Source organism: Akebia trifoliata, chromosome 8 (assembly GCF_017979445.1).
Source record: "Akebia trifoliata isolate Shusen 1 chromosome 8, ASM1797944v1, whole genome shotgun sequence".
Taxonomy (NCBI): Eukaryota; Viridiplantae; Streptophyta; class Magnoliopsida; order Ranunculales; family Lardizabalaceae; genus Akebia; species Akebia trifoliata.
Window position 1 is genome coordinate 2,440,223 of NC_141382.1, and position 14,193 is coordinate 2,454,415.

Consider the following 14,193-nt stretch of genomic DNA (forward strand, 5'->3'; position numbering starts at 1 on the left):
AGTTAAATAAAATACAATTAAAAAAATGAGAACTTAAGGTATCTGGATCTGTATTTTTTTTTTTTTTTGGGTTGGGGGGAGGTGACAAACATGCACAAACGGCGAGGGTTATCTGTCTACATTACCAAATTAAAATAAATAAATAAATAGACGCACAACAAACACATTAGAAAAATATAAAAAGTAAGTTCGTTTAGGCTTTATTTCCAAAAGCCTCAAAAGGATATATTGTGAATTGTTCTTTGGGTTTTTCAAACTCTAGAGGCCCCCAACAAGATACACCATAGGATGTACAGTATTAACCTTTTAAAACAAGAAACATGAGAGACAGGAATAACCAGCAAACAAAAGGAAGTCGGTGAGACCAGTTCTCGCACTTAAAACTTAACAGTAAAACATTACATCTTTCACACAATCCTTGATCTGAGGAAGTGTGCGTACTACTGAGGTTCTTGCGCGAGTGGACCCACCTTGACCTGCTCTTGAAGATCCACCATCTGATGTGTCACCTTCGATGTAGTATCGTGCTCTAAATGCAGCCAAATGTGCATAGTATGCCGGAGGTACTGCGAAAAGAAGAAACCAACTCTTCTGTCAACAGTAATTTGAAAACCAATGAAGTTTCATAAATTAAATTGAAAAATAAATATAACTAGAAGAGTGGTTTTTGGTCCGTTGGGAGAACATTCGTAACATTTTAGTTGCCTAGTTTTCTTCTCTGTTTTTGTTTGTTGTTTTTCGTTCTTCCTGCTTTTGGGGGGGTCATCTCGACCTTTCCTTCATTTTATTTTCCCTTCAATTTATCAAAAAAATATATATCTATAAATAAAAAAGAGGAGATTACTGAAACCCAAACCTATTGAAACAGAACGGGTGCACCTCGCATACCTGAAACAAATTGTAAAATGGTTAAAGATCTCGATTAAAGCATTAAAAAAACACAATACTGAAAACCAAGCAGATAATAAGAGAAGGAATTACGTGTAGCACAAATTGTTGGTTAGCAACTGTAAGATGTCAGCGGTGAAATTATTTTGATCCCAAAGAACATGATAGTGTGTGGGCCTGCTAGTGCCCTGCATATATAAAATGAGAAAGATGATCGAAGATAAGACCAACAGGATATAAACAGCATCATAAGACAAAAGGAAAAAAATATGTCAGCAGTTATTACCTGAATTCCAGCATGACTACATAGATAAAAATCGAACTCTGAAGGGTGGCATATCATTGTGTCCACAACGGTTCCTGACAACAATGAGAACATACAACAGTGAATTTCTACCAGAGAGAGAGAGATGGTAATGCCATGCAAGCGAACTTTTGCTAATGCCACCCCAAGTGCGTGCTAATTCTTTAGTGGTTTACTTATGAATTGGAGTGGCATTAGCAAAATAGCCATGGGTAAACCTAATCTTGCATTTTGCAAGGGTGTAAACCTAATATCACCAATTTTACAGGATGGTGTTTCTAAAATACCCTAAAATTTAATACCTGCTAAGACATTCCCGCTCCTGTCTGTCAGATTACGATTGCCATGATCAGCAGCAAATAGCCGTGTGTGGTGCCTCTTCTGCACGACTACGAAGGTAATAGGAGGTAGATATCCTTCTTCCAAAGAAGCACAAGCCTGTACAAGGAACACATTGGTTATAATAGAAGTAACAAATAGATTTAAATAACCATAGTAATAAGCTGCATTTAAAGGTAAAAGCAATTAGTCTGAAATACATGATCTAAAAACCTTACTACCTTGTTAATAGCATCCAACTCGTACAATAGAACCTGATTGAATTGTCCTTCACTAACACCATCTCTGAAAAAAAATCAGGAAAATATTATCAAGTCCTAAACTGGGCAAAGAACTAAGATGAGTTGTACGGGCAACTCATACTGCAGTATTTAATTATAAAAAATTTACCTATAAAATATGATTCTATGAGGCTTGTGTCCAGTTGATCTCTTGAATGCGATTAAGAGCTCCCTAGAACACAAAAATAACAAAAGAAAATGAGAAAAATATGAGAAATAGATGAGAAATATTACTACTACAACCCTTGCTTTATAAGGGTTATATTTAATTTATAACCTTATCATCCCGCTATGGACAAGACCTCTCTCGGGATCCTGAACTACTTTATAAAGATCCTGAATCATTTCTTGCCGGTGGGGTTGCGCAGATACCAGGCCCCTATATTTTGTTATCTCAGGCCAGTCCATTGAGGCAACCACCTATAATGAAAATCAACTATTAATATGTGAAAGTGGATTAAAACAAATTCAAATAAATGGAGGGGGTGCAACACTTACAGCTGCAATAGAAGGACTAGAATCTTCTCCTGGCTGTGGATGAGTCACATCAGCACCAAAGATAATAGTAGGTGCTTCAGACACAATAGGAATTTTTCTTAGGAGTGCATCAAACAATACTGTGTTTCGTCCGCCAACCTAGTCAGATAATCGCAAAGAATACCAAAATATGAATGTTCGAAGTTCCAACTTTCAACCCAAATAAAGATTTTTAAAAAAAATTAATTGGGGGAGGGACAAACCTTCACATTGATTTTTAAGGACACGTTTTCCAGATATTGTTTGTTTAATTTGCTGGCTTGTCTAGGCTGACAACACTGCGAAACAATTCCTAACTCCGTTTCACATATTCTTTTAATTTTTCCTGTGAGGAAGATAAGCATATTTAAAATAGAAACTAATTGATCACTATCCATGAAGAATCCTAGTATTTGACTCACCATATGAACCACTGGCATCAGGCAAAATAATGATGAGCAGCTGAAGCTGTTTTCCTCTAACACCAGAGCTCGCAAGTTGCGAATTGGAGTATGTGTGAACATCAACAAGAGCAGGTTCAATTTGATCTGGCCGAGCAGATCGAATAGGGAGTAATGGTCTTGGATTGAATACCTGACAAGATAGATAGAATTAAAAAAAGTTTCAAAAGCTGTTTGGCGTGCAATCACATATGGGAAAAAAGATAAGAAAGAAATCCAAACCATTCCTTTACTGGCACACATTCCAACCAACTCTTGACAGAAACGCTGAACAGCATCTTGGTTCAACCTCGAGAAGTTGAGGCATGTCCAGAAATCCACTGTACCACCATTAACCATTTTCTGCACATGTTCACAGATCCAGTTATGTAGCAGCAAAAAGACTTCAGAACCAAGAGCTATAAAGGAATACATTTGGCATTAAAAAATATCCAGATTGTTACGACTCATAGGTGCTACATAATGAATGATAGTTCATACCGCCACAATATAGTCAAATGTATAGCAAGATATATAAAGATAAACATGTATTCTTTGATATAGGTTTTTAAGGAAACTAGAATTAGAATTAAAAGTGGGTGCCCTTCCTAGTGTAAAATGGAAGAATTGGGTACAAGATCATTAGAGCAAAAGAAAATTCGTAAATTGTTCTTATAAAATAGACTATCCATGACATATTGAGTCCCAAACAAATGGCAAAAATTCTGATGCACTTAATATAAAGAAAGGATAAGCTTGTTTACCGTGTTAATCATGTTCCATTGTCCCACACGTGGTTGAATTTTAACCTCACGGCCAGTATCATGATACTTCAGCTGACAAAACAAAGTGAAAGTTTGAGGGTAAGTATTGTGAAATGTGTTGCACCCTATAATTACCATTATATAAGTATATAATTACCATTATACATTTATATAATTACCATTGGCGGTGGCAAAACTCTAGCGCCTGGAATGGTGGTAAGATTATTCGTAACATTGATACCGAATTCCTTTGCATATGGGTCATCATTATACTTGTTACGGGTGACCATCTGCAATCACAATAGAAGTATAATCAGAATAAATATTAATGTACAAATGCAGGAATAGAAGATTTTAAAAGATTTAAAAGAGATCTAGGACATATCAATTCAATTATGAAAGAAAACTAGAAGTGTAGAGTGCTCGGACCCCTTCAATACTATGCTGTCTTTCATGAGGACGCTGACAAGTTTCCCTTAGAAGGGCAGTGACCTGCTTCTCATTCAATTTTCTGGCATATCGCTGCCCTTCGACAATTGTACAAACCTGTCAAAACATTGTCATCCAAAATTAAAACTCAAATGAACACAAACCATGTAAAGCAACTGAGAAGAAAAGGAAATAAACGAACCTCCATAGGTAAATATACTGGTCTAGATTCGCTTCCAGCTTGAAGAGATGGCAGAGAGGAATACTGAAGCCTAATCTTGTACCTATCCAGGTAATACTGAACAACTGACATTGTTTTCCCTTGATCATCAACCGGAAACCTAAGAGAAGAACCAATATAATTGCCCAGTGAGCACAGAATCAAACCCAATCAATCCAATACACAAAAAGTTGCAAAGGAAAGAGCTCTTGATAAGATGCAAGTCAATAATGGGAACAAAATTGAAGATGGCAGCATAGTTTTACGTGGACAAAGTCTGTGGGTGACTTGAGCTTAGGTTCAACACCCACATTTACATGCTTACTTATAAAAATATTAACACAATAAATATAAATAAATAAATAAAAAGAGAGCAGAATTTGAGGGAAGATTACATCAACTTGCTTGTTGGCTGAACTGTAATTGCTGAAATTTTGTGTCGTTTTTTGTTTCCATATTCTACCTGAACCCTAACTCCTTTTAAGGCCTTCCTCACCTGGCAATAAATATCAGAAAAGAAAAACAACACAACTTTTCAATACAGAAAGAAGACCACAATTAATTAAAAGAGCAGGAAAAAGAAATTGACAGTTTAAGGGCATCTGTAAAATACCTTGGCACGATCAGAATCGGATAGCTGCCTTGAAACATCTCTAAGATTTAGAAATTTGGCGACATACTCTACCACATTTGTAGGCTCATAGAAGGATGTGGCAGACACATCTACAAAATGTAAACTACATGTTTAAGCAACTTCGTATCTAAAACAAGAGGAAAACAAGCCAGTTTGAATACAGTGACAAAACATATAAAATGTACAGAATCTTTAATCAAACCAAAAACATATATTATGAAAATGAAGAAGAAAAAAGATAGTTATGCTTCGGAAGAAATTATACCTATATTTAGAGACATTCCCATCTGAGTGGGGCGAAGACTCTGATAATACCCTCTCCAACATTCCAAACCATCACCTATTTCACGCCTCTGCCCCAAATTGGGTGAGAAAAAAGACCTTCCCACAACAGAGTATCTTTGAACAACAAATGGAATCAATTAGTAAATGAACCAATAAGTATATAATCACATACTAACACTCGTGAGCATTTTTAAAGGGACAGATGATATACTTGTTGGAGGGCAGTTCCCTCAAAACCACATCAAGAACCTGTATGGTCTCTTGAGGTGAATCCATCTGTCTCCCACGTAAAAATTGTAGCAAGTGCTGGAGATCAGCCCTGGCAGCAAACTTAATTGCTACCCTAAATTCTCGCTCCTTTCTGTGATCGACCAACAAAGATAAACTTGTAAGACAGGTTACTATAGATAGAGAAAATGAAAGAGTTTATGTTACAGTTAGGCAAATAACTAAAATCCAAAGTCATAAACAAACCTTGCTGAACCACTTGTTTCATCCTTGTCCTTTAACTTGATAACAAACTCTTTCGAGCTAAACGGCAAAGCACCCGCAGTGTAAAGGCTTTTTCTACCATCAAAAACAGGTTTTTTCTTCCCCAAATGGGACTGACCATACTCATCAACAAGCTGCTTCATCACAGCCCTGTTAACACCTCTAGATATCACTTCGGGATTGATAGAAACCTACAGATTTCAAACCAGTTACAATTCGAGTCAGGAATACTTTTTGCACAATGAAACCCCAAGATAATAATACATACATCATTACCTTAAGAACACAGAGATATCAGGTCAAGAAAGCAATGCCCAATTTGATTTCTACTACCAAAAATTTAAAAATAAAGAAAACAGTAACTTATCCTATTAGATCAATTCTACAGCAAGAACATACAGAGACAAATCTCATTACCTAAGAGAAAAGCATTTGATACTACATATACCAAAGAAAAAACAGAGGACTAGGCAGGCTAATAAAAATAACTTATCAAAGAACGAAAAAAACACAAACAAATGGATCATCAAGGGTTCAAAGAATTTAAAACCAAAAAAAAAAAAAAAAACCAAGAAATTAAAGTGAGTTGAGAGAGATATAAATTAAAACAAAGTGTAGTCCCAGTATGACCTTTTATACCAAAATTCGATTTCACAGGATAATCCTATTAAACTAACTGTAGTATTTTTACTATGAAGAAAATGTAGGGGCAAGACCCTAGAGAAATCAGTTTTCAGATTAGTTGGATCATCGGTTTAAATTGATTTTTGGTCCGGGAGATCTTCCACTTGGGATCTAGCAATCCGAGTGTACAAATAAGCAGGACCGCCAACCATTGTGATGTACATATAGGTACTAATATGTACAATGTAGTACCAGGAATACTTCATGTTTCTCACTGAAATAATGAAAAATTAGAACAAAGCAGATAGGTTAAACCAAAGACGACATTTAGAAGAGAAACAAATAAGAACTCAACTCATCAAACATAAACAACCCAAACCCCCATTTCAAGAGGAGAACAAAATATCAAAAAACAGATTGCCGGAATGCAATTGAAACTTAAAGTAACCCTTTCAAATTGGATAGACCACTCAGCAGATACGGACATCAAGAAAACACAATCAGATATACAGAATACTTCAAACAAAAACAAAAAAACTGTGATCTCTCGGAACATGCAGAGAGAGAATCTAACGAATATAAGAAAAATGATCCAAGTAAAAGCAAAAAAAAAAAAAAAAAACAGAGAATCAAACGAATATCAGAAAAATAATCCAAGAAAATAGAAGCAAAGAAGAAGAAAAAAACGATCTAACAAACGGGAGATAGAACAAACAGAGATACATGCAGAGAAGGAAGTGTGTAGAGTAAAAAAAAACTGATCGGAAAGGAAACTCAGTAAAACTCACTAAAACTCAGTAAGAATTCATTTCTGCTTAGAGAAGTAAACCAGAGACAATAAAATAAGCGGCGTTTACGATCGGAGAAGAAAACATGTACAAGTAAACAATAGAAACAAAATCGATTATAGAATCTAGATTAAAAGCCAAAAATCGACAGAATCAGATATCAAACATGAAAAACACAAACAGTAATAATAGATCTACGAATCTGACTGATTTGAGTATATTTACAGTAAAAATATCAACTACATTTACCAATTAAACAAAAAAAGAAAAAAAAAATTCACAAAGATCAGATTAGTTTTATAGAGAGAAAATCTCACATCGTAGTGATGCAGGTCTTTCTCTTCAAGCTTCACAAGGAAGTGATTTGCCCTGACGGCGCACTTCATTCCGACCGTACCAAGGCCTGGTCTCGCCGGAAACTTGAGGGCCTTGGAAGAAGCCGGTGGATTCACCACTAGCGACGGTGCCTGAATAGTCAGTTTCTGTTGAACTTCATGACTGAGAGATTCAGCCGCCGACGATGAAGATGATCCGACTTCTGTCACAGGTGGCGTGGAAACCGTTGGAGGAACCGCTGGCGAAGAAACCGTTGGAGGAACCGGTGACCTGGCGGCGCCACCACCTCTTCCTCGCCCTCTCCCACCGCCTCCTCTTCCTCCGCCGACGGGAGTCGATGATTCCATGGGTGGTGTGGGTTTCCCTCGGCCACCTCCACGACGAGACATCTTACACGATCGGAAAACTGATACACAAACGCTGTAAAAATGTAGATAGAGAAAGAGATGGAAAAGGAGACTGACACAGAAATGCGAATAAGGTGACGGGAAAGAAATAGAGAAAGAGAGTTAAAGAGAGGACGGGGAGATGCCTTTTAAATGGGAAGAACAGAAGAAGTTGATTTAAGGAAAGTGAGGGGAACAAAACGTCTCAACGAAGTGGGCGGGAAGTGTTCGTCTAGTTAAAGACGTTTTTACCCTCTTTAAAGACATTTCTACCCTCTTATTCCATGTAAAATTTCCAAAACACCCTCGTATATCGTGTGATATCCACTTCCCACGTTGGGACGCAATCTTCATGATTTCGTTCGGTACGGCAGAAAGGGTACGTGGGAAGAGTGACCAAACGAGAAACTATTACACGATGTAAAACATCGGGATGTAGGTAGTACGCTACTTTTCCCTTTTTAACTGAAATTTTGCACATATAATTCATTTTTTTTTCTCCTTGTTAATGTTCAATTTTTTTTTTTTTCCGATTAGGGTTTCGATCTCTTGACTCTTAAAAAAGAGCTCAAAACAATTACAAAATCCCAACAATATAAATATGAAATCCAGTGATGAGATAACATATATTATATTTTAAAAATGCATGAATTAGTGATTATAATACTATGCGCATAAAATATAAATTTAATCTAGGTTAGAATGTGATATTTTGAGATTTGTATATGGTCAAGAATTGGGATAATCTTTAGCACTTGATCACGATATTTTTTTTAGTACATTGACTAGCAGACCAATTACTCCTTAACCTATCACTACGTGAGGTTAAGACATTTTCCAATACATTATCGAACTGTTAAAAATTTTGTATATTGAGATTGAGATTTTGACATGTTTTTTTTATATAATATTAACACATTGAAATAGCTCTTTGAGGTTGAGAGGGTAAAATAGAAAAATAATAAAGTTATATGGGTATTATTGAAAAAAATGAGTAAAGATAATAAAGGTATGAGTATCATTGAAAGAAGGGGAGGAGGAAAAAGAATAAAGTTGAAAGGGTTTCATTGAAAATTGCACATAAGAAGAAATACAATAAAGTTGAATATGTATTTTTGAAAATAAGGATAATAAAATAAATAAAGGATAAAATATTTCTCAAGATGCGTGCCAATTTGACAACATTGGGAACCATTGTGTTTTATTAAAGACTAATGATAATTGAACTCAAAAAATTTCACTCAATCAATGTGGCAAGTGTACAAAATCATAGATCTTTTACTTTGTGTATCTCGAAGAAATATATATATATAGTTATGTCCACTTGCCATGTCGATCAAGTACAAAACAAGTGAAAAAATTTAAGACAAAATATCATGACTCTTTATTATATAAATAGATTTCCTAAGATTGCTCTAACACATATTTTGATGATGATTTTGTTTGTAATTTGAGATCATGACATTTATGTGTCATCCAGCCTGTTACATTACATGGATGGTAAGGTAAGATGTATTCAAATAAAAATTTCCTAAATTGATGATTTTTCTTTCATTAATGTGGTGGTTAGTATAGTTTCCTTAATTGTTGAAAGTTACCTATTTTGTAGATTCATTCATATGCCATTGGATTTAGTCCGGTGTTTATCCAACCAGGTCAAAGATGATCCATATTTTATTATGAGTTGAATGTGTATTGAATTACAGAGTCAGGATTTTTGAAGCCGCACATCCCCTGATGTGGCATGGGTTAGAACCATAGATTGTTTCCCTCAAGGTACACAATTGTGCATCCCCATATATATATATATATATATATATATATATATATATATGTGTGTGTGTGTGTGTGTGTGTTGTTATGTATCCCGATGAAATAATATATGGTTTTAGTACATGTCACGTCAAGAAGCGTCAGAAAATCATTACTCTTAGTTATAATTTAAAAAGAGATAAAGCTCGAGTGTATTTTTCGTGAATCTAAACTATTGGTTTTCTTTAGATTTTTGTATCCCTTAGATTTGTTCCTCTAATATATCTAGGTTGATTAAATGATGTGTTAGTCCTAGGGGTATTTTAAAAGTATTGCAATAGAGTTTAAATCATTCAAGAAGTAGTGGTGGCGATTGGGAGCCCTAAAAAGGGAAAAAACAATATTAGGGTTAGGTTCGAGCACATGCAAAAGCACAGATGTGCAGTCTTGTGCTTGGACAATATTGTCAATGCATGTTCTTGCCTCCTCATAGACCAACTGATGAGCACAAGCAATCATGAAGCTGCTAAAATTGTTCTTAAGTGTGATTTTTTCTACTTCAAAGGTTTCAAAAATATTCATGTCGTAAAATAGGGGTAGGAGTGCTGTCGTCATTTAAAAAAAATGGAATTATAAAGTGTGTTTTGTTCCTAATTGATTTTTTCTACTCATAAAATAGTTTTTTAAGTGAAGAATGATCTCAAGTTGCTTAGGATTAGCTCAGGGAATACTAACAAGAATTCCAAAAAAAACATTGCTTACTATAAAAAATAAGATACAATGGATACACAATTTGGCAAGTCCAACGAGCATGAAATGGAGTGTATACTACTACACATTATTCTCATTAACACTTGACTACTTGGTTTACAACTTTAATCTATTAAGAATTTTATGTATTAAAAAATAATATATGAATCATCTAACTCAAAAATCAAATCAAATACTTTTTATATATTTTCCCTCTCATTGTTCATATGAAATAGGTGGGAATGTTTGCAATTTCATTGTTGTAGTTGAAGCTCATTTGAATTTTTTTTTTCCAATGCAACTGGTGAAACAAGGTGAAATTGGGGGACCCTACCATTCCCGCCACATATTTAAGATTTGAAGAGCTTGCATTCCCTTCCAAAATCAATAAAGGTAAAACGAAGTGCATAAGTGTTTGGATACATTAGTGTTCAAAAGAAATAAAACAACAATAGCAAATGTAATGTTGGGAATTTCGCTCCTCTCTACATACTATCACCCAAATTAATAACGTGCATGCATTCCATTATCACAAAGAAACACATAATGAATAAATAATTATTATTTGTTCTTTATAAAATAGGAGGGAAATAACATTGTGGGTGCAATAGATATAATGTGACGTAGTAAAAAAAATCAATAAATTCGAAAGAAATTGAGAAATTATGTTCAATGGAACATACAAAAGTAGTTTGAATCCAACTTGGAAAAAAAGAGAAAATAAAAAAAATAAAGAGGAATAATTAAATTTAAAAACTATTTAATGAATTATTGTGTATTAAATTGTTTAGAAATCTTCAAAATGAAATAAGATGGAATTAGGAGGGAAATAACATTGTGGGTGCAATAGATATAATGTGACGTAGTAAAAAAAATCAATAAATTCGAAAGAAATTGAGAAATTGTGTTCAATGGAACATACAAAAGTAGTTTGAATCCAACTTGGAAAAAAAGAGAAAATAAAAAAAAATAAAGAGGAATAATTAAATTTAAAAACTATTTAATGAATTATTGTGTATTAAATTGTTTAGAAATCTTCAAAATGAAATAAGATGGAATTGGGAGGCTACCATTCTCATCACATGTCTAAAACTCGAAAAAGTAAGTATATGCATTCCCTTCCAAAAACACTAAAGGTTAAACAAGGTGCATAACTGTCTGAACACATTATTATTCAACAAAAATAATACGATAATAGTAAATGAAATATTGGGGATTTCGCTCATTTCTTCACGTACTAATATTCAAATAAAGTGCATGCATTCCATTATCACAAATAAAATACACGATGAAGAAGTAATTATTATTTATTATCTATAAAATATGAGGAAATAATGTTATGAGTACAATAGATATACTGTTACGAAGTAGAAGAATTAATAGATTTGAAAGAAATTAATTGAGAGATTGTTTTCAATGGAACACACAAAATCAGTTTGAATCAATAAATTCAAACATGAAAAAAAAATCAAAAAGTTATTTAATGAATTATTGTGTATTAACTTATTTAAAAATCTTACTGGTAAAATAATATGAAATTGGGAGACTCTGTCACTCTTGTCACATTTCTAAAACTCAAAAAAATAAATGTATGCATTCCATTCCAAAAATAATAAAAATTAAATGAAGTGTATAACTGTTTGGACACGTTATTATCCAACAAAAATAATAGGACAATAGTAAGTGATATGTTGGGATTCCGCCTTCTTCACGTACTATCACCCAAATTAGTAATGTGATTACATTCCATTGTCACAAAGAAACACACAATAAAGTAGTAATTATTGTTTATTATTTATAAAATAGGGAAAAAATAACATTGTGGTGCAATAGATATACTATGATGTAGTAGAAAAATCAATAGATTTGAAATAAATTAATTGAGAGATTGTATTCAGTGGAACACATCAAATCAATTTCAATCAATAGATTCAAGCAAGGAAAATAAGGGAATTAAAAAAATAGAAGAAGACTAATTCAATTTAAAACTTATTTAATAAATTTTTGTGTATTGAGTTGTTTATGATTTAAGGTTTAAAATTTTAATAAATTATTGTGTATTGAGTTATTTATGGTTTAAGGTTTAAATTTATTTAATAAATTGTTGTGTATTGAGTTGTTTAAAAACCTTACTGGTAAAGTAAAGATGAAATTGACGGATTATACCACTTTTGTCACATATCAAAAACTCGAAAAAACAAGTGCATGCATTCATTTTCAAAAATAATAAAGATTAAATGAGATGCATAACTGTCTTGACACATTATTATCTAACAAAAATAATACTACGATAATAAGTGAAATATCGGGATTTTGCCCTTTTCACGTATTATCACTTAAATTAAAACATACACATTAAAATAGTAATTATTATTTGTTCATTATAAAATACAATAAAATAACATTGTGGGTGCAATAGATATACTGTGACGTAGAAGAAAAATGAATAGATTCGAAAGAAATTAATTAAGAGATTTTGCTTAATGGAACACACAAAACTAGTTTGAATCAATAGATTCAAGCTTGAATAAAAAAGGAAAATCAAAAAAATCAAAAAGAAATAATTAAATTTAAAATTTATTTAATGAATTATTATGTATTGATTTGTTTAGGGTTACAATTTTATTTAATGAATTTTTGTGTATTAAGTTATTTAAAAATCTTACCGGTGAAATAAGGTAAAATTGGGGGATTTTACCATTCTCGTCACATGTTTAAAATTCAAAACAGTAAGTGCATTCAATCACTTCAAAAAATAATAAAGGTTAAATGAATTGCATAACTGTCTGGACGTATTTTATCTAACAAAAATAATACGACAATAGTAAGTTAAATGTTGGGGATTCCGTCCTTCTCCACGGGCTATTACCCAACTTAGTAACATGTAGGGCTGTCAACGGATAGGTATCCGATCGGATATTGCTATATCCGAATTTGAATCCGAAAAAATATACTACTATCCGAATTCGAATTCGAATCCGATCGGATATCCTTAATAAACATTCGAATTCGAATCCGAAAAATATATCGGATATCCGATCCGATCGGAGTTCGCACAGTCGAAAACCATAGATTACATCTGAAAAATTACTCCGGCGAGTTCAGGTCGGAGAGAGAGAGAGAGAGAGAGAATATGTACCTGGATCCTCGCCGGCCGGAGTAGATGTGTCGGAGTTCGCACAGTTGAAAGTTGGAACCCACGTATTTCCTTCAAAAAATTACTTCGATTGGTTCAGATCGGAGGGAGAGAGAGAGAGAGAGTTTTCGGCCGGAGTAATGCCCTCATTTCCGGCCGGAGTAACGCCCTCGTTTTCGATCGAAACGGAAACCTCCATTACCGTCTGTGTTTTGGTGCTGGCGGGTTTGAGAAGATAAAGTGTTAAAATTAAGTTTTGTTGTATGACAGCAATACTTAACACTGTGTATTTACATATATAAAGTTTCGTTGTAAAACATAAATACATAATATGTGTATTGTTATCGGAGCGGATATTATCGAATTCGGATATCGCAATATCCGAATTCGTATCCGAAACTCATTCGAATGTTTAAATGACATCCGAATCCGAATCCGATATCCGAAAATTTTGGATAATATCCGATTTTTCGAATTCGAATTCGAATTCGGATTCGGATTTCGGCTATCCATTGACACCCCTAGTAACATGCATACATTACATTCTCACAAAAAAATACACAATAAAATAGTAATTATTATTTATTCATTATAAAATTAGGGGAAAATAACGTTGTTGTTGCAATATATATACTGTGATATAACAAAATAATCAATAGATTCAAAAGAAATTAAGAGGTTGTGTTCAATGGAAAATACAAAATCAGTTTCAATCAATAGATTCAAGCTTGAAAAATAAGAGAAAAAAAAAAAGATGAATAATTAAATTAAAATTTTATTTAATGAATTATTGTGTATTGAATTATTTAGGAATTGTACCAATGAAATA

General features: G+C 33.5%; 1 protein-coding gene across 1 annotated transcript; it reads right to left on the reverse strand.

Annotated features, from left to right (window-relative positions):
* Window positions 1-175: 175 nt before the first annotated feature.
* On the reverse strand, window positions 176-8,067 carry LOC147395416 (protein argonaute MEL1-like). The gene is made up of 22 exons (XM_086452031.1): window positions 7,322-8,067; window positions 5,575-5,783; window positions 5,312-5,461; window positions 5,081-5,214; window positions 4,795-4,904; window positions 4,577-4,677; window positions 4,164-4,302; window positions 3,962-4,078; window positions 3,712-3,822; window positions 3,533-3,604; window positions 3,012-3,131; window positions 2,751-2,922; window positions 2,553-2,674; window positions 2,311-2,448; window positions 2,090-2,232; window positions 1,922-1,984; window positions 1,753-1,816; window positions 1,495-1,630; window positions 1,175-1,248; window positions 982-1,076; window positions 857-888; window positions 176-566 (listed from the first exon to the last, which is right to left on the reverse strand). Exons 1-22 carry the CDS (start codon window positions 7,727-7,729, stop codon window positions 385-387), a joined length of 2,892 nt encoding a protein of 963 aa, XP_086308157.1. The 5' UTR covers window positions 7,730-8,067; the 3' UTR covers window positions 176-384.
* Window positions 8,068-14,193: the final 6,126 nt, after the last annotated feature.

What these genes read in the sequence shown, in the direction of transcription:
- LOC147395416 (XM_086452031.1), bottom strand. Translation starts at nt 7,729, where the DNA reads ATGTCTCGTCGTGGAGGTGGCCGAGGGAAACCCACACCACCCATGGAA. An exon ending in GAAACAAGTGGTTCAGCAAG is followed by an intron (nt 5,462 to 5,574) that starts GTTTGTTTATGA and finishes GGTCGATCACAG; the next exon opens with AAAGGAGCGAGAATTTAGGG. An exon ending in GACAGCATAGTATTGAAGGG is followed by an intron (nt 3,823 to 3,961) that starts GTCCGAGCACTC and finishes TTGTGATTGCAG; the next exon opens with ATGGTCACCCGTAACAAGTA.